Source organism: Hyperoodon ampullatus, assembly GCF_949752795.1.
Source record: "Hyperoodon ampullatus genome assembly, chromosome: 6".
Classification (NCBI taxonomy): domain Eukaryota; kingdom Metazoa; phylum Chordata; class Mammalia; order Artiodactyla; family Ziphiidae; genus Hyperoodon; species Hyperoodon ampullatus.
This window is the reverse complement of record NC_136919.1, coordinates 82,422,283-82,447,754: the sequence shown is the minus strand read 5'-3', so window position 1 is coordinate 82,447,754 and position 25,472 is coordinate 82,422,283. Positions and strand designations below refer to the sequence as shown.

The 25,472-nt window shown below is 36.2% G+C and overlaps 1 protein-coding gene across 2 annotated transcripts in view; it reads left to right on the top strand.

The window, feature by feature from the left end:
- Positions 1–25,070, top strand: part of CARNMT1 (carnosine N-methyltransferase 1) — a gene marked incomplete at its 3' end in the record, with an annotated part of 40,081 nt that extends 15,011 nt beyond the window's left edge. The window contains exons 4-8 of one of the 2 annotated variants that reach the window (XM_079706810.1): positions 9,741–9,881; positions 10,831–11,009; positions 13,044–13,157; positions 24,162–24,265; positions 24,969–25,070. In XM_079706810.1, the coding sequence (XP_079562936.1) occupies positions 9,741–9,881; positions 10,831–11,009; positions 13,044–13,157; positions 24,162–24,265; positions 24,969–25,070 (640 nt within the window). The remainder of the gene's footprint in view (positions 1–9,740; positions 9,882–10,830; positions 11,010–13,043; positions 13,158–24,161; positions 24,266–24,968) is intronic. The other variant, XM_079706811.1, reaches the window with a different exon arrangement.
- Positions 25,071–25,472: the final 402 nt, after the last annotated feature.

Genomic DNA, 25,472 nt, shown 5'->3' with positions numbered 1-25,472 from the left:
TCTATTGACTTTACTTGAACTTCACTGATTCTTTATTATGCCAGTCTGTTGATAAGCCCATTGAAAGACTTTAAAATATCTGTTTTATTTAGTGAGCCTTTAACATGTAATGGATGCCGATCCACCTTGTTTGAATACTTTTATGTCTGTGTGCCATGTAGATTGTCTTTAGCTTAATAAGTATGAAAATCATCCAATGTATTTCTGCTTGTGACCAGTAGTTTTTTGGCATGCTGTGCTGTAATTATGTTCTGAACACACAGTTGAAGGGATAATAGATTCGTTGTATACTTTTGATTTTTTTTAATCACTTAAAGCTTTCATAATTTTTATTCCATTGTTGATGAAGTCATGACACTACTGATGTTCAATTCTATAAATATTTCTTCAGTCAAGTGTATAGTGTTCTGGGTGTGAGACCCAGAAATATCTCAGTAAGCGAGTAACTTTGGACGCCCCACAATTGAATTTATCATTATTTCAGCCATGTTGTCAGACTTAAAAAAGAAAAAAAAAGACGACTGCTTATTTCTGCATATTTAATGCACAAGATTCAGATGTAGAGTCGGTAATAATTCACTGCCTTTTTGTGTATGCTCTGCAGATACGATTTAGAAAGAAGTTTTTTAGTGACATGTTTTTTCTAGAAAGAAGTTTATTCTTAGGCTTCAAAGCTAGGCAGATTTCAAATATTCAACTACAGATACTTCAGATTTCAGATTTCAAATGCTTGACATATATAGTACTCACTTGACAAGCTTTTAATTTACATTTTTATTGTCCATAGGCTTTGTTAATGCATTTTTATACTTTATTATGTCTGGATTGAAGATGATTTTCATAGATAAGATTGTGTGATAAGATTTGACTCTTTTTCTTTTTTTGCATGTGTTAATCCATTGTTAGATACCTGATTTGCAAATATTTTCTCCCGTTCTGTAGGCTGTTTTTACTTTCTTGATAGTGTCTTTTGATGTACAAAATTTTATAATTTGAAATCCAGTTTATCAGTTTTTTTCTTTTGTTACCTGTGCTTTTCATACCATATCCATTAAATCATTGCCAAGTCCAGTGTCATGAAGATTTTCCCCAATCTTCTCTTCTAAGAGTTTTATAATTTTAGTTCTTAAGCTTAGGTCTTTGGTCCATTTTGAGTTAATTTTTGCATATGGTATCAGGTAAGGGTCTGACTTCATTCTTTTACATGTGAATATCCAGTTTTCCCAGCACCATTTGTTAAAAAGACTGTCTTTCCCCCCCATTGACTTGTCTTGGCACTGTCCTTGAAAATCAATTGACCATATGTGATGGTTTATTTCTGGACTCTCTATTCTATTCCATTGGTCTATGTGTCTGCCCTTTGCCAGTACCATACTATTTAAATTTCTGTAGCTTTGCAATTTTTGAAGTCAGGAAGTGTGATTTGTACATTTTGTTCTTTTTCAAGATTGTTTTGGCTATTTGGGGCTCCTTGCAATTCCATATGAATTTCAGAGTCAGTTTTTCCATTTCTGTGAAAGAGGCTATTGGAATATTGTTAGGGAGTGTGTTGAATAGGTAGATTGTTTTTGGTGTGTTGATATCTTAATAATGTTAAATCTTCCTATCCATGAATACAGGATGTCTTTCCATTTATTTAGGTGTTCTTTAATATCATTAAGCTTTGTTTTTTAGTTTTCAGTGTACAAGTTTCAATGTAACACCTCCTTGTTTAGATTTATTCCTAAGTTTTAAATTCTTTTAGATGCTATTGTAAATGGAATTGTTTTCTTAATTTTCTTTTCTGATTGTTCATTGCTGATGTATAGAAACAACTAACTTTTTTATGTGTTCATCTTGTACTCTGCAACTTTGCTTAATTTGTTTATTAGCTCTAGTAGCTTTCTTCTGGATTCTTTGTGTTTTTCTACATATAGGAGCATCTCATCTGTGAATATAGTTTTTACCTCTTCCTTTCACATTTAAATAGCTCTGGAAGTACATAACAATACATAGCAGTGGTGAAAGGAGGCATCCATATATAGTATTCTGGTCTTAGAGGGAAAGATTTCAGTCTTTCACCATTGATTATGATGTTAGCTCTGGGTTTTTCATAAATACCCTTTTTTATATTGAGGAATTTTCCCTGTATTCCTATTGTCCTGAGAGTTTTTGTCATGAAAGAATGTTGCCTTTTGTCAAATACCTTTTCTGTGTCAGATGAAATGATCATGTTTTTTTCCTTTGTTCTATTAATTTTCTTCTATTCTTAAAGCCTACCTTTCTTTACTTTAATAAATGTTACAAGTTTTTTTGTTAATTTTTATCGATAGTCTTACCTTAAATAGTCTACAGCTATTAAGAGTTATAATCTAGTCTCATTATTTCCTTATTTTTCATACTTTTTATAAATATATGTTTTCAGTTTTAGGAACTTTTATAAATATTGCTGCTTCCAAAAATATATTCTTAAAGTTCCTAGTTGGTGCACTCTCTCAATGTATATACTATTTATAAAATAATGGATAATATAGTTCGATAGCTTTTTTTTTTTTTTTTTTTTTGCGGTATGCGAGCCTCTCACTGTTGTGGCCTCTCCCGTTGCGGAGCACAGGCTCCGGACGTGGAAGCTCAGCGGCCATGGCTCACGGGCCCAGCCGCTCCGCGGCATGTGGGATCTTCCCAGACCGGGGCACGAACCCGTGTCCCCTGCATCGGCAGGCGTACTCTCAACCACTGCGCCACCAGGGAAGCCCCTTGATAGCTTTTGTAAACATAAAATCCCGGTATTTCTCAAAATTCAAAATATCTTTGTTTCTGAAAAGTAGGTTGTGAGATAAGACTTTTTACTGTTGGAGTATACAAGTTTGGGTATTCTTGGAAGGCCGAATGTCAAATGCTTAAGTCAGCATAATTTCTAGCACTTTAAACATGATTTCGTTCATACTCAGTGATCATTGAATCATGTATATTACCATGGTATCCAGTCAGCGTAACAATGTTAGCTGTACTAAAAAGGCATGTCATTGTTAAAGGTACTTACTGAACTAGCACAAGTATTATTTTACTATTATTTATCTGTTATTGTTATTATTTTAAAATTTATTTATGTATTTTTGGCTGCATTGGGTCTTAGTTGCAGCACGTGGGATCTTTCATTGTGGCACGCAGGCTCAGTAGTTGTGGCGTGTGGGCTCTCTAGTTGTGGCGCGCGGGCACAGTAGTTGCGGTGCGTGGGCTTAGTTGCCTCGCGGTATGTGGGATCTTAGTTCCCCAACCAGGGATCAAACCCTCGTCTCTTGCATTGGAAGGACCACCAGGGAAGTCCCTGTTATTGTTGTTGTTATTATTATTATTATTACTGTTGGCAGATACAATGTAGACTGGTGAGAAAAGGATGAATTAACTCTTAATGTTTCTTTAAAATAAGTAAATAATTGAAAAATTTTTCTGAATAGGTAAAACATTTTGCAGGGTTCAAAATTTTAAAGGTTTCAAAGGATATAAAGTTTCCTACCTAGCTACCCATTTCCCTTCCCTGAAAGTAATCAATGTTATAAAAGTGGACATTGATATTTGAACTTTAAATGCAGTGCACCAAAATATCAAACTTTATTTTTGGCATTCTGGTACCCAATGGAAAATTTACATGTTTCTTCCTATGTCATTTGTTTTGCTTGTTAAACTTAGATTGGTTTCCTTATAATAGATAAGATGAGCTATTAAAAAAAAACGTAAAAAATAAACCTAATAAAATACAACAAAGTCTTTATCCATATTAAAGTTATAACTTTGCCATAAAAAGTAAACTCCGAGTCCTGGAAAAGGGACATAATTATAGCCCTTCAGAATCCAGGTTGACTCTAGGTAAATCCTGGTTAAGTTTGGGTCTCAGATAAATTTTTAGGATTCTGTTTGTGCCACAGCAAGTGCGTGAGAATTTTATATTTTTACACTCAGGCTGAATTTGACTTATATTTATGTCAGCTAGCCTTTGGATTGTGTTCTTTTCTTTTTGAAATTTCAATATAGGCCTTTTCTAACTGAGCTGTCTGCAAAAAACAATATACCTAAATATGCATAAATTAACTGTACTTGTGATCATTAAAATACTTTTTCCTATGAAAGCATATTTGTCTTATCAGTTTGTCAAATTTGTTCCTGTTTAGAATTTTTAAGTGTCTGAGTTTACAAGTACAAGCAGCTTTGAAGCCACAGATTCACATCTATATTGGGGTCTACTTTTAAATTAAGGAAATGCTGTTTTAATTGTGCTGAATGCCAAACACTTCAATAGTTATTAGCTCAAGAATTTAGTGCTATAAAGTTTATAGTTGCTAAGGACAGATTCTTAGGTACGAGTCCTATTTGAAATGGGAAATCACAACCATGTAGAATCATATTCTCTTATGAATCCTGAAAATTTCTGGACTGTACTTTTTAGAGCTTAATTTTGTTAACCCATTCTATTTTAGAAGAATTTGAAGTGATATTTTGTTTGTGGGTGGTAAATCTATTATGCCTTTGCATTTCAGTATATGTCTAACACTTAAAGAAGCCAATGATGTACTATTGACTATATTGAATATGTTTTTTCTTTTATATAGTTGACCATTAGGAAAAAATATGCTGAGCTTTAAAGAAGCATTTTTCACTTAGATTGAAATAAAGAATGTAAGTTATAATTTATAAAAGGATTTTTAAAAAAATCATATTGTTTAATCTATCAGAGATAGTAACTGTTAAGATTTACACATTTTAAAAGGATTATTTTTAGCTGTAAGAAACCATTTTAAAAGAGCAAATGGAGATTGCCAAATAATGCCAAAGTAGTTTAGAGACTGAAAATAGTCTCTTTTTTCTATCCAGAAAGTCCTCTTAGACCAAAGACAGATATATATTTCAGATTTCTTTCAACTCAAGATGTCAAGCACCTACATTCCAGGATTTCAAGTGCTTACAAATCTAGAGTAATAACTCAGTGGAAAAACAATTCAAGACTATAATCTAGTAGAAAAATAGTGTAAATAGTAAACAGAAAAAGAAATACAGGATGCTTAATCTCATACAAAAATGCACATGTAAAAACCACACTAAGATGCCATTTTCATCCATTATATTGTAAAGATTTAAAAGTTACATAACTTACTGAAGGTGTGAGGAAACATGTGGCTGATGGAAGAATAAATTAGTAAAATTTTATGGAGGGCAACTTGGTAATTTTAACAAAATTCAAATGCATATCTTTTGATCCTTGCAGTTCAGTTTTGGGAAAGCTATCCACAGAGGTACATGAGGGAAACTATTTATGCCAAGGATATTAGTTTTAATGTTATAATAACAAGAGATTGGAAACAATCTAGTTGTCCTTAATTAGCAAATTTTGGTACATTATTATACAGTCTTACAATGGACTACTTACTCAGTCATAAAACAGATTAAGAAAGCTCTGTGCACTGATTGGGAAAGAAGTTCAAGATACATTAGATCAGGATTGGTAAACTTTTTCTTAAAGAGCCAGCTAGAAAATATTTTAGATTTTAAAGGCAATGTGGTCTCTGGGGACTGACTATTTAGCTCTCTTGTCATGGGAATGCAACCATAGACAATACATAAATGACTGGACATGGCTGTGTTCTAATAAAACCTTATTTGCAAATACAGGTGATTGGCTAGTGGGTCATAGTTGCTGACCCCCGTATTAAATGAAAGAAGCGAAGTGATGAACTAGGTATATAAACTATAACAGAGAGATGAATGAAGTACTGAAAGCATTGAGAAGTGACTTAAAGCTTTGCCTGGGATATTTGGAAAAAAAAAGACTTTATAGATTCGGTGATAATTTAAGCTCAGTTTCTATAGGAGCTCTAAAGATTAAGGTGAGAAAGTGTTTTCTGAAATGGATGAGAAGTTGTCTTGCTGATATATGGAGTTCTTTATTGGGAGTAGATAAGTAAGTTGGGACCATATTTTTGAAGGGGCTAGACACTAATTCTGATTTCTAAACCATTTTCTAGTCTGAATAAAAAGTGTTTCAACATCCAACACTGTTAAACCTTGACATTTTGCCATAGTAGCTTCAGATCTCTTTTTTCTGTATTTTTTAAAAGAAACATTACAGATACACTTGAAACTGCCCTGCAAACCATACAGAGCACATTCTTCTCTCTTTCCAGAGATAACAACTAATATAAATTTGTTACTCTAATCTTACCTTCCTACATTAGCTACGTGTCTATATACATGTACATAAACAACACATTGTGTTCTGTGTGTTTTAAAAGATCATATAATGGTTTGTGGTGTCATTTCACAATTGTTTTTTTTTTGCTCAAAATTGTGTTGTTATGATTTCTCTGTATGGACCAGCACTGTTCAACAGAAATACAATGCAAATTGCCTGTGTTACTTTAAGTTTTCTTGTAGTCACATCAGAAGTGTAAATGGAAACAGGTGAAATTAATAATATACTTTAATAACCCAGTATATCTAAAATTATTAACATATAATCAGTATACAAGATTATTAATGAGATATTTTACATTCCTTTTTTATACTAAGTCTTTGAAATCTGGTATTTATTTTATACTTGAAACACATCTCAATTAGAACTAACCACATTTTAAGTATTTAGTAGCCACAAATGAGTTGTGGCTTTTACCATGTGAATTGCTGTGATTCAAATAGAACCCAGCACTTTTGATGCTTGAAAGTTGTGCGTACTCCTATCACCAGGGGTCAGCTAAGTGTCACTCTGCTGACACACCGAGAAAAAGAATTTTGTGTGTTGGAATTTGCTGATTTGCAGCTGCTATGCAAAAATCATTCTGTGTACAATAAAGGAAACTTCTTTCAAGAACAACATTTCCTGCTGGTAAAATAGTTGGAGCACAAAGGTTGGTGCAAACATGATCCACGGCCTCTTCAGACACACAGGGGCTCTCTGTCATCTTCATTCTTGCTTGTCTGGAAAACCATTGAAAATTTTCCCACTATTATCAGAGGTGTTAAATTTGTAGTGAATATACTGCTTCTCCATAGTTGGGCCTTAATAACTACATAAACTTGTTTGCTTGCCAATTTTTTGCTGAGAATCTCAAGCAGGCAACATTTGATTACTGAGGCACATATTAATCATATGGCTCTATTCCTGGTTTTCTAAGTTTAAAGTCAGTTCACCATTAAGGTCTATACTTAGATTTATATGTCTCTTATTCTCCACAGAGTAGAAATGCCCTTGACTTTATAAGAACTCATACTAGAAAATGCCTTTTAGAGTGCCTTAGTTTTATACACATTGTGTTTAGAGAGACTTTCTTGTATGCTGTTAATATCCCTTATATGAAGACCCAATTGGGGGAAAAAAAAATCTAGCTAAGAACAAAGATTTGGGGAAAAATTCTCCCATTCAGTGCTTGATTCTTGGTCATTTTTTCAGTTCTTAGAGAATTTGTTTTAATGTGTCTCCTTTAATATTCCCACTAAAATCCTTTTTTTTTCTGTAATACAAATAATTGATAGATCTATAGTAATCTCTACTAACTCTTGATAGATCTATAGTAATCTCTACTAACTCTTAAGGTAAGGCTTGATGTATTCTGTATTCCGTGGCTTTATGACAGCCTTTTTTTTTTTTTTACATCTTTATTGGAGTATAATTGCTTAACAATGGTTAGTTTCTGCTTTATAACAAAATGAATCAGTTATACATATACATATGTTCCCATATCTCCTCCCTCTTGCGTATGACAGCCTTTTAATAGCGGTTTTATATAGAAACTTTCTGCCACAAGGTAGGGATAAAGAGTTCTATAGGCCTGATCAGTTTGGAAGTATTTGGTAATAGCTATCATAAAGTTAACTTTCTTTAAGTGAACAAAATAAATATTAGTACAGTTATTAACACAACTTTCCCTTAAGTTTGGCATGATTTCTAATTTCTGCATGGTAATCTTTTACTCGGATTATGAGCCATTCAGAAATTGATTATTAGTGATTGTTTTTATAAAGGTTTAAATACTCTATGAATTTACTTCCAGATCCTTTTACTTTCTGTTGCATTACCTTGATTTTTAAAAAAAAAATCTAAGCTGAAAACAACCACTTGTAAAAAAAAAACACGTGTTTTTGACTGGGCAAATGGGAACTGGGAAAAGAAAAGAAGTAGTAGTTCTGGAGGGTAAGTGTTTTGGTGGGTCTGGTGGGGAGTAGAAAATGACAGTGGCTGGTCCTTTATACAAGGGCTAGCATATAGTCTTACAGCTAGGAGTTTTTCAGATTCTAGTATTAAAAATATATATGTTCATGTTAGATAACTGATATAGGTAGGCCTGAACAGAATGAGAGGATGTACCCATTCTCTTTATTAAAAATTAGTGTTCGCACATACAAACATATTGCATATAATCTGGAATGAAAAGGAAACATTCTATTTTATTTTAGTGAAAACTATTATAAGGCACCTTGGTATTAGTTTGTCCATGTCAAGTATTAAAGAATATCTTACTAATCATAATAAGCCTGTTTGTCAGAAATCATTTTTAACAAATTTCAGTTTATGCCTTATTGTATATATAAAATTCAGCAGTAAAACAGACTAAATAGACTTTGTTGCGATTTTTATACAAATACATGTTCCATATATAGATACTTAAGATTGAAGGACCCTGGGCAAATTCCCTTGTTACTGTATTTGTAGACTGAATTTTCAGAAGCCCCATAGTTCTATTTGTTTCTTTTTATTTCAAAATGGGAAATGCTAAAGGTTATCATACGGGCTACTAGTAAAAAGTCCTGTTGCCATTTGGAGCACATCAAACTTAAAGCCCATACAGTTTAAAGATAAAAAAGAATTGTTCATGGGAGTAGACTTGGAAATTGGATTTGACTTATGAGCTAAATTTGGGGAATACAGACAATAATGAAATTCCTTTTTAATTGACACAATGACAGCTGATTATACACATTTTTCTCTGGTTTTTCACAAGAACACATTTTAGTTTCCTTAGGCTTATGTTGATTTGCCAGAAGTACTGAGAAAAGTCTTTGCTTTGCTAAGGCTTTTCAGTGGTCTGAAAATAGAATGACAGATGTTACAGTAAAGGAAATTTGTGATGGTAGAGTGATACTAATAAGTGGAGGACAGTTTGATTGTGAACCTCTGGTTTGGTGTGATACGTTTGCCATCATATATGCTCAATTAGAAGGCAGTTCCCCATTTTCCCCATGAGAATATCCCAGCTCCAGATTCTTTTGCCAATTGAAGTATATAAGATTTTAAGGAGAGACCTGACACATTAAAATCTGCTTGTACTTAATTTGGTTACATAAACCATTGTATTACATGTAGAATTCAGAAATAAAGTTATGTCTTGTTTTACTGTCTCATATGCTAAAATAATTTTGTTCAGTCTCTTTGTATGTATAGGGATCATTTTGGAATAATTTGTCTTCCCAGATAGTTGATAGCTACTAGGAATATGAGTGTCTTCATAAGTCTTGGATATAAGGCGACTCCTTTTTCTTCTTAAAAATAATACTTTGGGGATAAAACCCTAAAATAACAACTGAACATTTAATAATTCTTTATATCCTTATTTCTCACTGATATTTACAAGTATTTCTCAAATTTAAGAAGTCAGAGTCTTGAGTGAGCTTATTCTTACTAAATATCTTAAGTTTTAGTTGTTAATATGGATTTTGTCTATTTTTTTTCCCCTTTTCTTTGAGGGGTTGGACATAATTGCCTTATTTCATTTCAGGGATCCTTCTAAAGTAAATATTCTGGTACCTGGTGCTGGACTAGGAAGACTGGCCTGGGAAATAGCTATGCTAGGTTATGCTTGTCAAGGAAATGAATGGAGTTTTTTTATGCTCTTTTCTTCCAACTTTGTACTCAACAGGTATTTAATTTACTTTTTGCTGGAAATAGTAATTTCTCAGAATCAGATTGACTTACCTATTTTTGCAGAATTCTGAATTTGAAGATAAGTACATAGTGGTTAAATATGGTATATATCATAAATGTTTCTTATTAAAATTAAACTGCTTATACAATTACTACTTTAATTAGTTGCCTAGTTAACAGAATGTTGAACGGGATGGGTAAGTGATATTTTAAAAAGTGATTGGGTACTCCATGAAACTGAGATGATTTCTCTGCAGAATTTTGGGCTAAGTATTGTCCTGGAAGGAGTATTTTCTTATTGTTCCTTAAACTTATTTACCCCTTTGTTTCTTTAGTGGAGTAAGATTATAATGTAGCAATCATAATTTTTTTCTTAGTCAAATTCTTATAAATGGCTCACATATCTGAGTTGGAAAGATCTCGCAGAACTTCTGTGGCCTCATTTAGAAAGTAGTGGAAAAGAGTTTTCAAAGCCAGAAGAGGTGTGTTAGAGAAAAAATAAATAGCTGCCTTGTTTAAATAATGTGTTGTCTTGGTAGCAGTGTGAGTTAGGGGATAGTGAGAAGGTAAAAAGGAGAGTGTTGTACAAAATAATTAAAATAATTAGGTAACAAACAAAACCCATACCTTTTTTGAAAAAAAACTTAGACTTTTTTACTTGAGCTTGAGTTCAGTGATATATTTTTAAAAATTTGAATGAAAATAGCACATTTACATATCTTAATTTACCTTAATTTTGTTTCTGTGTTTTAATCCGTGATTGGTTACTCATCTACATGCCTATGTGGAGTTTCAGATAATTGGGTGGAGTGTAGTGGTAACACTTTTTAAGTGTTAATTATATAAGTAAATCTTCAATCAAACAGATTATATTTTAGTGTTTAAAGTAGATTTCCCTGGTAAAATATTTAGTTAACACTGAATTTTATGCTCATATTTTTCAGATGTTCTGAAATTAATAAATATAAGCTTTATCCCTGGATTCATCAGTTTAGCAATAACCGGAGGTCAGCTGATCAGATTCGACCCATCTTTTTCCCTGATGTTGACCCCCACAGTCTTCCTCCCGGTTCTAACTTTTCTATGACAGCAGGAGATTTTCAGGAGATATACTCAGAATGCAGTAAGTCCAAAGATCACATGCTTTATTCTAAATTTAATGAGCTAATTTTACACTAAGCCAAAGTTGTGGTCATTCATTTTGACAATAGAATATAAGGTATACTTCAACGACAATTTAGAATATTTTCAAAGTTATGTATAAGGCAGTGATGTGAAATATAAAGAAGTATGAGATCCCACAATTAAGAAATTTAGAATGTTGGGTCTATTAATATAAGACAACATGTAAACAAAGGTTGAGTAATGAATACAATAAAGATGGAAGTAGGTTAGTGTGAGAAGTGAGCTCTTTGTGGAGAGGCTGTGACTTGAAGGATAGGGAGGAATGGCATTCAGAGGTACAAAGATATGAATGAGTAAGGTAATCGGGGATGGTAGAATACCCTTACTGGAAGGAAAAAGAACATTTGGGGATTTAATGGCAGATACGGCTAGAGAAGTAGGTTGGTTCCAGATTGTGGATGACCCTTATAATCAGGCTATGAAGTTTGGACTTCAGCCTGGCAAAATGTTGAAGAAATTTGAGCTAGGCATTAGAGAAAGGGAGATGATAATGGGGAAAGAGGAGAGAGGGATTGGCAATAAAAGGAAGAAGAAAAATAGAAGGCTGAGGGGTCAGCAGGTTCATTCATTTAACAGGTATTTGTTGAGTACCTGCTAAGTAGCAGGCATTGCAAAGAGAGCAGTGAGCAAAACAAAGCCCCTGTGCACAGGGAACCCATATTCTAGTTCGGAGAGAGAGGCGATAACAAATTAATATTGTGAGGAAGAAAAAATAAGGCAGGGTAAAGGGGATAATGAGTGACTGGGGAGAGACTGCTGGTTTATATAGAATTCCCAGGGAAGGTCTTTCTAAAAGGGGAACTTAAGAAGAAAGATTGAGCAGAGAACCTCAAAGGAATGAAGAAGCAAGCCATTCAGATATGTGGGGGCAAGTGTTGCAGAGGAAATGGCAAAGGAAAGAAGATTAGGGGGTGGGAAGGACGCTTGTTCTGCTCAAGAAGAGTAAGAAGGTGAGTTTGGCTGGGGTGTGATAAGCAGTGGGCAAATGATGGGAGGTCAGGTTGGAGTGGGTTTGGTGAGGCTGACTCGTAGGCCACAGCGAAGACTTTGAATTGTGTTCTGAGAGAATTGGGAGGCCTTGGAGAGATTAGAGCGGGAGAGGAACAAGATAGTCAAGTTTTTGTTTATTTTTCCCTGAACGCTGACCTTGTGAAAACCTGCACTCTGAAGGTAGAAGGAGGGAGATAGAAGGTGTTAGGTGCTGGGGGTAAGTTAGGGAGCAGGGTCTCAAAATAGGAGTGAAATAATGGAAAACATTGCTTTGTCAAGTAAAAGTGACTTTCTTCTGGAGCAGGTTTGAAAGAGGAGATGGTGAAGGTAATCCGCAGTTGGATCAAGTGCCTTATTTGTACAGACAGCCACCTTCAATGCAGTCTCTTCTGTCTCTGTGCCAGGCCACAGCCTCCAGAAGGCAAACAGAGTTCTCTGCTGGGTTCCCACCCATTGCTGCTGACTGCCCCCATCCCCCTTTTCAACTGGCAGTTCTCCCAAGTACTGGTGGATGCTTATGTATTTTGATGCCATTCATTTCTCAATTGGCAGCAAATGCATGAAGTCTTTTTGAAACCTTCCGGAATTGGTAGCTAACACTGGTTTAAATCACAACTTAAAATTCAAATATCATTTCATCTTAACTGATTTTAAGTGAAGGCTAGAAGTTGAAAAGATTATAAACAAAACTCTTATAAATATTATCTGGTAAGGGTATAGTGATATAGGTTATCAAAAATGATTTCCAAATTGATTACCTTATCAAATTAGTAATAAAAGCTTTTATGAATTACAAAGTATCTCATAAATGATTATTTGGTAGCCTTGATTATAGTAGTTGATTGGAAGAGTTTAGCTTCTATACCCCTGCAGTTATATGAAATATTCATAGTCTGTAAAGAGGTAACTGGTACCTTTATAGAATTCATTAAAAGAAAGGCAAAATAATATAACATATAGTAATTTGATTTTCCTTGAATAGGTACCTGGGACTGTATTGCTACCTGTTTCTTCATAGACACAGCTCACAATGTAATTGATTATATTGACACAATATGGAAAATACTCAAACCAGGTGGAATTTGGATAAACCTAGGTAAGTTCCTCAGTATTTATTAGAATTTACACATTCATCTGAGTACTTAGAGCTGTTCTGCATTTGGTAACTTCACAGTACTAAATGTTCACAGAAGTTGTAATTATGTCATACATGTTTTAAAACTTCCGCAGTTTCCTTTAGACTGCATTCTAGTTAGTGGTACAGCTCCTCCAATCATAGTTAGTTCCTCCAAAAGCAGTAGAACCCCCCAAATTTGTATATTCATACTAGGTCAGTCTCACAGCAGTCATAATTTCAAAGAGGTACTAACTATTAACTTGATTATAATCATTCCCTCATCTTCCCCACCCTCCATTCCATGGAGACAGTGCTTCCTTTAAGAAGGAAGTGTTCTTTTTTATTTCTGTAATGAAACATTTGAGGGAAAGCACTTAATCTCTCCCATGGAAACCTCCCCAGTACATACACATACTAGGAAAAGAGTAGGTATGATAACTTATGTGACTACCTTGAGTTTAAGAAAGCATAGAAATATAATTTAATTTATGCAAAAACCTTTTTACTGCATCCTATTGCCACATGCTAGAAATCAAATAATGAGTATGACGTGGTCCTTCCCATCCAGAGTCTAAGGGAAATTGCCAATTTTATGCTCTTCCTTTAAAATAAAGGGAGAATAATGATAATCAAGGTAAATATACTTGTCTTTTTTAGTAGGATATATAATCCATACTAAGGAAGACTATATTACATAAAAGTCAGATAAACATTGTTTGAGTCCTTGGTGTCTTCAGTATTGGTGTAGTTTTGTTGGTGGGTTCTATTATGTGCTCTCTTTAATGATTTGACTTTACCAGAGATTTAGCCAGTAGGACTAAGCCTACAGGTAATAGTAAGTCTTTTCCAGACTTCTCTTTAGAAGTCCATAGGAAAGACGAGAGCAGCTGTAAACTGTAGCTATGATATGAAGCAAATATCTCTAACCTTGGGTCTTCCTTAAAAGAAAAGTATTCTTTTTCCTGAGGAATGATTGACAGATAACATTACCTACTGGGTATTTGCTCCCTGTGGGTTAGGCATTATGTTAGCCACTTAAAAATACCTTGTTTAGTCTCAAAACAACCCTATGTTGAAATCGGATTATTGCTATTTTATAGTTGAAGAAACTGAATCTTGGGTTAAATAACTAGCAGAAAGGTTGTGGAGCTTATATGTGGCAGAGACAGGCTGACAGCCCCCATCCAACCCCTTGAATTCCTAATCAGCTACCTCTGCAGGCTTGTGCTGGGTCAGTCTATAACTTAGCATTATTCTGACTGTGCAGTCATTTGGGGGTTGGGAGTTTGTCCTGTATACTGTAGGATGGTTGACAGCATCCCTGGCTTGTACCTATTAGATTCCAGTAGTACTTCCCCAGTTGTGACAGCCAAAAATGCAAAACTACCCTTGATCAAAAACCATTGCTCTAGCCTTGTGCTAATGCCCTAGTCCAGGCCCTCATCATTGCTTGCCTGGATTAATGCAGTAGTTTTCTTAAGAGTATCCCTGCTTTCAAGTTATCTTCAACCCTCTGCACCTCTTTCAGTTTCTCCATTTACCACCAGAGTGATCTTCCCAATGTGCAAATCTATCCCTGTCAGACTCCCTGCATTAAAGTCTAACTTCGTTGGTAACCTAAACTCTTCTGGATGTGTTGTGCCCTTTGTGATCTTTCTTCTGTCTTGTGTCTCAGCTTCATTTTTTTTTTTTTAACTGCTCCTGCCCTGACCTCAAGTGCTAGTCCTCTGGCCTAGAAAGCCCTTTCTTTTTCTTCTCTGTTTTCATTTGACTCTTCCCTATGTGCTCTTTAACACTTAGCTCAGGAGATCCTTTCAGTTTGGGTTAAATATCCTGTATTTCTCTTTTATATTATCACAGAATCTGTCAGTAGCATTTAACACATTGTGGTATAGTCATCTTTTTGTTTCCCCTACTAGTTTTTTTTTTTTTTTTTTGGCGGTACGTGGGCCTGTCACTGTTGTGGCCTCTCCCGTTGTAGAGCACAGACTCCGGACACGCAGGCTCAGCGGCCATGGTTCACGGGCTCAGCCGCTCCGTGGCATGTGGGATCTTCCCAGACCGGGGCACGAACCCGTGTCCCCTGCATCAGCAGGCGGACTCTCAACCGCTGTGCCACCAGGGAAGCCCCCACTACTAGTCTTTAAGCTTGATGAGGGCAGGAATCTAATGCCTCTTCCTCACTTGGAGTGAATATTTAGCAACTGTTATGTGTATGAATGGATGTATTGTTTCAGAATTTGAAATCAGGATCAAAGTAATGTTAAGATGCCACAGAAGTTTGCTGCCAAGGGACTTAATAAAATGGCATTTATATTGGTAAATTCATAACATTCCTATGGTTTCGGCTTCAGCCATGTGGATTTGGAAAATTAGTTTTACCTGTAAACTGAGAGTGTGTCCCCAGCCCCTCGGGGACAGTTTCACCCTAATCATGCTTACATAGACCAGAATGTCAACATATTCATATGTAATGGGAGAGGTAACTGCTAGCCATTCTGGAATACCAAAAAGTTACATTGGAAGTTAAATTGTAATGAAAAATTTGCGACATTATATGAGATTAGAGTTGGGAATATTATTAATTTAGAAAATGCTTTAAGGGGTATTTAAGGTATTCATTTTAATGTTTCCTAGGTTCGAGAAAACTAGTGAGCTTTTCAAGGGAACTCTTATGCATATGTCCTTTGGGAAAGGCTCTGATCTGGCAAAATGCAGAAGAATGCCTGTGCATCCTGTGCAACTGTTTTTCAGTTTTTCATGGTGATCAGTACCCCTTAAATGCATTTATACGGAATTTATTTTTAAAAGTGGGGGTGTAGGTGTGCATGTCTGTGCCCATGCACTGATACATTTATAGTTGGATAGTGGAGGGCAGGCAATTAGCAAACTGAATCTAACTTCATCTGGAAGAATAAACAGGTTAAAGTACCAAAGGAGGTCTTTGTAAAGCGTAATGAGAAATGGAGCCTATCAGATTTGAAAGCACTGTAAACCTACAGAATTTTTAAAAACATGAACCATTTCCTATAAAAGGTGGATGATTGAACACATACATTATCTCCTCACTGAGATCTTGTTACAGTTTATAAAAAGGTATAAAACACATGAACAAATAATGGCAGGGATGTCATCAGAGGACAAAAGAATGTAACAGTATTTCAGAAGATGGGGTAAGTGGATAAGTTGTGCAAAGAAACCAACATGAATAGAGCCAGTTGACCTGGAATAACCCTGGAAAATGAGGCACTAAGTGAAAACAACATAAGTTGAAAATCTATATTTAGGGAACAGTTGACCTCTATGTAGCCAAGATGCCTACCTTATGCCCCCTTCCAGTCCATGCTCAGGCAGGAGACCAGAAGTTTAATTTCCTGGAAAAAGTGAATGGAAAAGGAGCAGAATTTATGAAAGCATGGCCTAGTAGAGAGTGAGTGTGAAATGTAGGACAGAAAAGAAGAGGATTAATTAAAAGTCTGCATTGGAAAATGAGCAGGCAGTGACCACGAGTTCACCCTACTCCTACCCCCAACACCTCCCTACCCTGCCTATAAAACTTTGCTGGGGTTTGAGTGCCAGCTGTCTGTTTTGCACAGATGCAAGCCATGTTTCTTTAAATGGGCATGTCAGTATAGCTACATGAGCTTTTTTTTTTTTTTTTTGGTAATTAATTTATTTTTGGCTGCATTGGGTCTTCGTTGCTGCGCGCAGGCTTTCTCTAGTTGTGGCGAGCGGGGGCTACTCTTCGTTGCAGTGCGCGGGCTTCTCATTGCGGTGGCTTCTCGTTGTGGAGGACAGGCTAGAGGTGTGCGGGCTTCAGTAATTTTGGCACGTAGGCTCAGTAGTTGTGGCTCGCGGGCTCTACAGTGCAGGCTCAGTAGTTGCAGTGCACAGGCTTAGTTGCTCCGCGGCATGTGGCATCTTCCTGGACCAGAGCTCGAACCCATGTCCCCTGCATTGGCAGGTGGATTCTTAACCACTGCACCACCAAGGAAGTCCTACACTAGCTTTTAATAATCGTATGGTGGATCTTTTTCTCTTAAATCCTTTCTGTATCTTTTTTTTTTTTTTTTTTTGCGGTACGCGGGCCTCTCACTGTTGTGGCCTCTCCCATTGTGGAGCACAGGCTCTGGATGCGCAGGCCCAGTGGCCATGGCTCACGGGCCCAGCCGCTCCACGGCATGTGGGATCCTCCCGGACTGGGGCACGAACCCGTGTCCCCTGCATCGGCAGGCGGACTCTCAACCACTGCACCACCAGGGAAACCCCTCCTTTCTGTATCTTTATGTTTTAGATGTGTCTCTTATATACAGCATACAGTTAAATTTTCTTTCACTATCCAATCTAATAATCTCTGTCTCTTAACTGGAACTTTTAGAACCTTAAGGATATAAATGGTTTAAATCAACTTATCCCAGATTTGGTAAATGGGATCTCCTTCAAGCTGGCTCCTGTGTCCTTTTGAAATATCCCTGTCATTTTCTGAGCACCTCCTTTCTGGCATAACCAGGTATACCAGGCTCATCTTATACTTTTTCTGCCTGAGATCCCTGAAGTCAGTCATTTTTTCCAAGGATTCCTGGTTCCTTTTAGTGGGGAATGGTATGTAGAAATGAAAATCTGGATTCTACCACTGTGATGGTATTGCTTCTAGGCCTTTTTAGAAGTATATGTTTGTACCCTTCTATGTCTGTAGACACAGTTCATGTTTATAGATCATGAGTTTATGCTGGTACTTTTAGTTCCCAAGCAACACTAGGTATAGAGTACAAGGTTGGCATATAGCTTTCAATACATGGAAGATATCATTCCAGTGGCTTCTAGCTTCTGTTGAGACTTTAGCTATTTTAACTGTTGCTCCTTTAAGTAATCGGTTTTGTTTTTAAGATTTTTCACTTTGTAGTTTTTTCAGGTTCAATATTATATCTAGTTGTGATTTCTTCTTTTTAAAAACTATGCAGTTGGGCTTCCCTGGTGGCACAGTGGTTGAGAGTCCGCCTGCCGATGCAGGGGACACGGGTTCGTGCCCTGGTCCGGGAAGATCCCACATGCCACGGAGCGGCTGGGCCCGTGGGCCATGGCTGCTGAACCTGCGCGTCCGGAGCCTGTGCTCCGCAACAGGAGAGGCCACAACAGTGAGAGGCCCGCGTACCGCAAAACAAAAACAAAAACAAAGACTATACAGTTTATTGGGCTACCTGAGTCTGTAAATTTTTTCATCAGTTCTGAAAAATCTTAGCTTAAAAAGGGGTCTCCACCAATATGAGGCAAGCATAGCATCAAAATAAGTAATAACATGTATTATTTCTATTATTTCATAAATCTCCTCTCCCTCATTCTTTTTCTCTCCTGGAAATGCAATCAAATATATTTTAGACCTTCTCACTCTAGCTTTCACTTCTCTTTACTTGCAATTTTTTTGTCTCTCTGTTTTGCATTCTGGATAATTTATTCTGACCTGTCGTCCCATTCACAAATTCTCTCTTTCACTGTGTCTAATATCGATTTTATTTCTATTAGGTGGGTTTTGTTTGTTTGTTTGTTTGTGTATTTTGGTCTGCTATGTCATTTAAGAATCTTCTATTCTCTGAATATATTTTCAAGATAGTCTTTTTATTTCTTTGAAAATACTGAGCATATTTTGTCCAGTAATTGTAATATCTCAAGTCTTTGCAGGTCAGTCTCTGCTTTCTCCTGTTCCTGCTGGTTTTTGCTTATAGTTCTTTGTTTCCCTGGGCTGTGGACCTTAACCATTTATTTATTGCTCATTGCCCTTGAGAAGTCACTTTTGGAGATTTCTGGAGACCTACATTAAAGGGTTGTTTTCTCCAAAGGAATGTGCATTAGCTTTTGGGAGATGATTGGAACATTATCAGAAAAACAACAGAATATTAAATTCTAAATTAAATTAAAATTAAATATTAAACTAAAACCTGGACTTGAGGTTCATTGGACTACTCATGTTATGTAAAATTAGGCTGAAAATCTACCCTAGGGTTAAAGCATGATTTACAATATCTCTCCAAAATTATTTTTTCTCTTTTTTCCCCCTTGTTTAGTAAGCACTAGGTCAGCTTTTCTTGCAACCCCCTTTCCCCCCACCCCCAGGTTAAAGGATAGAATTCAGTTTACTTATTTCTTACCTTAAAGATAGCCCATAAGACAAAGTGAGAGAGTGGCATGGACATATATACACTACCAAACGTAAAATAGATAGCTAGTGGGAAGCAGCCACATAGCACAGGGAGATCAGTTCGGTGCTTTGTGACCACCTAGAGGGGTGGGATAGGGAGGGTGGGAGGGAGACGCAAGAGGGAGGGGATATGGGGATATATATGTGTATAGCTGACTCACTTTGTTATACAGCAGAAACTAACACAGCATTGTAAAGCAATTCTACTCCAATAAAGATGTTTAAAAAAATTTTTTTTTAAAAAGAAGAAGAAGATAGCCTGTACGATTCCAAATATAATGTTGGGTGATCTGTCAGACCTACCTTGGGTAGGCTCACAGTTTTGTCTTTTTATCACCCTGGCCAAAAGAGTTTGTTAAGTGCAGGTCCATTTCATATGGATAGTCAAATACCCTCAGGGTAAAAAAAATGGTATCTAGCTTTACCTCTGGTTAATCCTCTGGGCTCCTGGTAGTTTCTTAGTAACTTGCCATGTATTCTTTATTTTTAAGATTAAAAAAAAATAAATTATATATGCCAATTTTAGTTGTTTTCAGTAGAAGCATTGGTCTGAATAACCTAACCTGCCTTTACAGGAAGCAGCAGTTCCTTTATATATTTTTGTATTTTTGCAATGAGCTCTATTTTTTTAATTAGAAAAAAATTGGAAAGGGAAAAAAAAGTAAAAGTCTTTAAGAGAAACCTACTCAGAAGTGAAATAGACAGACAACATAAATGTATAAGTTATAAAAGAGTAAATGTAAATGACCTGTATACAGGGGGAAAAAATGTTCACCTTCATTGCTAATCAAATAAATATACATGAGATGCCATTTTTCACGTATCATATTGGGTAGATTTAAAAATTTTTTGCTTGATGTTTAGATAAGGTACAGTGAGATAAGGTGTGCTTATGTACTGCTAGTGGGAGTATAGTAATAAAACTTTATTCAGGAAGAAAACAATTTGATAATGTATGATAAAATCTTAACAATTCATACACTGGTCAGGGCTTGGCAAACTATCACCCACAGGCCAAATTTGGCCAGCCGCCTATTTATGGCCCACCAGCTAAGAGTATTTTTTACATTTTTTAAAGGGTTGGGGTAGGGGGACACACAAATAAGAATGTGTGATTGAGATTGTATGTGGCCCACAAAGCCTCAGATATTTGCCTTGCCATCTAACCTATTACATAATTGCATTCAGTATTACGTACATGTGTTAGGTTAATTATACTTGTAGAAGTCTGTCAGAGCAAAATAATTAGATATGGGTGAAGACTAAAGACCAATTAATGGACATACTCACTGAGCGAAAACTTAGACTGAACCTACATTTCTAACAGTAATGGAATGGATGGTCATGGGATAGCCACATAGTAAAACCATTCTCTAGAAATAATCAATAAAATAGGGAACTGTCCCTAATGAAGTGTAAGATGCAAAACTATATACATAATATCTCATGCTAATGCATCCAGGAAAGACTGCAAGGAGATACATTAAGTTTTCAAGTGGTTATCTGTGAGTTAGGATTACTCATGGGTTTGATTTTATTTTTATCATATTTCATGTTATTTTAGCTTTCTCTTATTGAGCTTGCTTTATACTTATGGTCAAGGAAAAAATATTTCTTTGCTTCTTCTGTTATTTCCATTAAAAAATGTGAAGAGACACGCAAGTTGAGAAAATAAAGAATTCCTTGAGGAGTGTGGCAGTGTTTTATTCATCTTTATATATCCAGTGCCAGGTATTTGCTAGGTGCTTGGTAAACATTCACTTAAAGAATGAGCGACCAGGTAATAAATGTGAAAAACTGCTCAGCCTCAAGGAAATGCAGATGAAATCGTGTCTGGCCTATCATTTTCCTCTTGCCAAATTAGCAAATACTTAGTTTAATAAAAAATACTTATTGTGTTTTTTCTTTTTAAGTTAGATTTGGGAGGGGTATAGTTGACATATAATAAATACACCCTTTTTTTTTAAGTGTACAGTTTGATGCATTTTGAAAGCTGGATAATCATGTAACTGTTACCTCTGTCAAGATAGGGAACATTTCTATCGTCCCCAAAAGGTCTCTTGTGCCCCTTTGTAGTCAGTTCTCTCATCCTTAATACCTGGCAGTTCTCTGTTTTATGTTACTATAGTTCTCCCTTTTCCAGAATACCATATAAATAGAATCATACAGTAAGTTGCTTTTTGTGTCTGGCTTTCTTCGCTTAGCATAATGCTTTTGAAATTCATCCGTTTTGTTGCATATACCAGTAGCTTTTTTCTTTTTTGCTGAGTAATATTTCATTGTATGGATATACTACATTCTGTTTATTCTTTCATTGGTTGATGGACATATGGGTTGTTCCCAAATTATTATGATTATGAATAAAGTTGTTATAAACACTTGAGTACAAATTTTGTAGCCACAAGTTTTCATTTCTCTTGGATAAGTACCTACTGGTGGAATTACTGGGTCATATGTGGTGCATGTATGCAAAACTTTACAAGAAACTGCCAACCAGTTTTCCAGAGTGACTGTACCATTGCATTCCCACCACTTCCTAAGTAAGGTGTTAAAACAAGTACTTACCATTGCAATTGTGAGTGAAAACTGTTATATCTCCTTTGGAAAGCATTTTGGCAGTTTGAATCAAGTCAGTAAAAATGTTTATTCTCTTTGTTTTATTTTATTTATTTATTTAATAAATTTAGTTTTGGCTGCGTTGGGTCTTCCTTGCTACGCGTGGGCTTTCTCTAGTTGCGGTGAGCGGGGGCTACTCTTCGTTGCAGTGCACAGGCTTCTCATTGCGGTGGCCTCTCTTGTTTCAGAGCACGGGCTCTAGGTGCGTGGGCTTCAGTAGTTGTGGCACACAGGCTCAGTAGTTGTGGCTCACGAACTCTAGAGTGCAAGCTCAGTAGTTGTGGCGCATGGTCTTAGTTGCTCTGCGGCATGTGGGATCTTCCCAGACCAGGGATCGAACCGTGTCCCCTGCATTGGCAGGCGGATTCTTAACTGCTGCGCCCCCAGGGAAGCCCTGTTTATTCTCTTTGACCTGGAAATTTCACTTCAAGGTATGTCTTTGTAAGGAAGAATCTGAAATACACATAGAGCTATTTGTTGAAGTACCATTTGTGATAGGAGACTGAAAAATACAGCACAATTATAATGGCTGTCTTTGGGTGGTAAAGTTACAGATGCTTAACTGTACATTCAGTGCTATGCTGGGCATTATGGTGGATTCAAAAGAAACTTCAGACATATAGCTTGTAATGGAATAAAGCATAAGTAGAAGTAAAATCTGGCCTAGGAATGTGTTTATGTAGATATAATAAAACAATATTGTTGGAGGTTCTTAAAATAATAGAGAAGGAACAGCATATGCTTTAGAGCTGGAAAGACTTTGCTATGAGGCTTTGCGTTCTTTAATAAAAGGCTTCAAAAGCTTTGGGATGATCTTGGATACAACAGGTGCTCAGTAAATGGTAGCATCTTTCCTTTTTACTAGTACTAATCCAGCTAAAAGGAATTGAAGCTTGATAGAGTGAGTAGTTTGGTGGGGAGTCATTGTTATCTTTTGAAAAGAGCACTAATATATAAATTATAGTTTTTTTTTTCTAGTGGTTTATGTACAGTAAAAAAGAGAAGAAGAAAAACCTTTTAACCCTAAGTAAGTAGGTTCCACAGAGTGGTGAGCAGTTTGGGAGTAGAAACTTTGTCTTGTTTGTTACTTTTATCTCTTGTGATTATTAGCACATGGTATGAGCAGTGGGGATGGGGTGTGGGTGGTGAGTTGGTCTCAGGATTTATAATTAACCCAATGAAAGGTGCAGAGACGATTGTCTAGATTAATCCTTTAGTATAACTTTGGAATGATAATGTTACCTGGATAAAGCTGATAGATTGGGCAAAATGTGAGACTAAAAGATTGGAAAATTTGGTTTGAGTCAGGTGATAGTTCCTTGGATATCTGGAGTGAGAGAATAGTAAAAGGGGAATGTTATTTTAAGAAGTTGTAATAGCTTTGATGAACTTAGTGCCTACTATATGCCAGGTGTGTTATCTCATGTTAAAGTCATGTTACAGATGGGGCAGAGTTAGTGACTTGTTCATAGGCACACAATTAGTTGGTGTTAGAGCTGGGATATGAGCTGTGCACTTAAAAAGCCAGCACAAGGCGGTCAAGTGGTTAGGACTCAGTGCTTTCACTGCGGTAGCCCGGGTTCAATCCCTGGTCAGGGAACTAAGATGCTGCAAGCCACGAGGTGCTGCCAAAAATAGAAGGGGGAAAAAAAAAAAAAGCCAGCTCTCATATCACCTTTTCCTTCTAGGAAGCCCAGCCTATAACTCTCCAACCCCGCTTACCCCCACATTTTTCCTTCCCAGTCTGGCTTGAGGACTCTTCTCTGTTTTCACGTGATACTCAGTTTGTAACTGCAGTTTTGCATTTACTTATGGAATTATAATTACAGTATACCCTTGCATTTTGGGGACTTGGTATTCTGTGATTCAGCTACTCCTTCAGGACCTTAAGAGTTACAGGTGTAAGGCCCACGATGTGGAGAATCACAGTGTAAGGCGGTTATACCAGAGGGTCTCGCTCCCCATGAATGTAGGCCCAGCACTCAAATGGCAGTTACTTGGCCAAAGTTTCAGTGGTCTGGATACTTGTCCTTGACAAATGTAATGGTTCTTTACCTCTCCTTTTTACGTTTCATCCTCTATCCAACTTATTTCTCAACTTGGAGTTCAGTTTAAACGGCTACTAGTGCATGTTTATATTTAAGTAGTTCATTCATAGTATCTTTAAACCATAGGTCCTCTGCTATACCACTTTGAAAATTTGGCAAATGAACTTTCCATAGAATTGAGCTATGAGGATATAAAAAACGTTGTCCTGCAGTATGGATTCCAGGTAGAGGTAAGGATGGAATGAAGTATTGCCAAAATTTAACTTCCAAAGCACTTAAACAGGAATGCTGATGTTATGGCAGTTACTGGCTTTACCTCTTAACCTCTTTGTTTTCTCACCCATAAAGTGAAAATAATAATACTTAGCTTTTAGAACTATAAGGATTTTAGATAATATGTATGTAAATGGAAAACTGTAATCTCTGGTGTAATCACCTTTCAATAAGTGGTAGCTGACCATTATAATATTGGCCTTTGTAGACTGAAAAGTACCAGGTAGACAGGGTGGGAGGGCAGGTGTAAGAGGGATATTGTTTACTGTATGTACTTTTGTACTGTTCAGTCTTTCCTTATCATGTGATTATAAGGTTTCATGATACTTTGACTATTGTGTTTTAGTTGTATGTTTATTTAGAAGCATTTGATTCATTTAAAAAGTAAAAGGGTTGTTCTTAAAGATAAAAAAAAGCAACATATTACAGTAGTTTAGAGTTCAAGCTCTGGAATTAGACTTCTTGAGTGTGAATTCCAGTTCCACCACTTATTAGTGGTGTGACCTTGAGCAAAACTGTTGTTGGTAAAGTGGGATTACTAATAGTGCCAATCTTAGGGGGGTACTTGTGTGTAATAAATGAATTAATATACAGAATATGTTTAAAATAGCACCATGGTTGTCATCATCATCATCATTATGATTATTGTTTGCATTTCAGGTGGAAAAAGAATCTGTCTTGTCAACATATACTGTGAATGATCTCTCCATGATGAAGTACTACTATGAATGTGTCTTGTTTGTGGTCCGTAAACCACAATAATGGTCTCAGGTGGTATCACAAGGAAAAAAGTTTAATAATAGCAGATGCTGAAATAAACAACTCAGAGTCAACTATTACAATGACAGGACACAATCTCAAGTGGTATCACAAGGAAAAAAGTTTAATAATAGCAGATGCTGAAATAAACAACTCAAAAGTCAACTATCACAATGACAGGACACAACCTCAAGTCAGTGGTGCCTTCTTATTCCTAACAAAATTAAGAAATAGCGTCTATTTTCTTAATATGTCTATTGCTTTTTCAGAAACATACTATGCCATGCATATTTGTACTACACAAGTAAAAATGGAGGAAATGTCTTCAAGTATACATTTTCCTTGAAGCCCAGAATTATCTTTCAGTAGAAAAAACTTTATCTCCAGTGTCTTCATGAAGCTGTC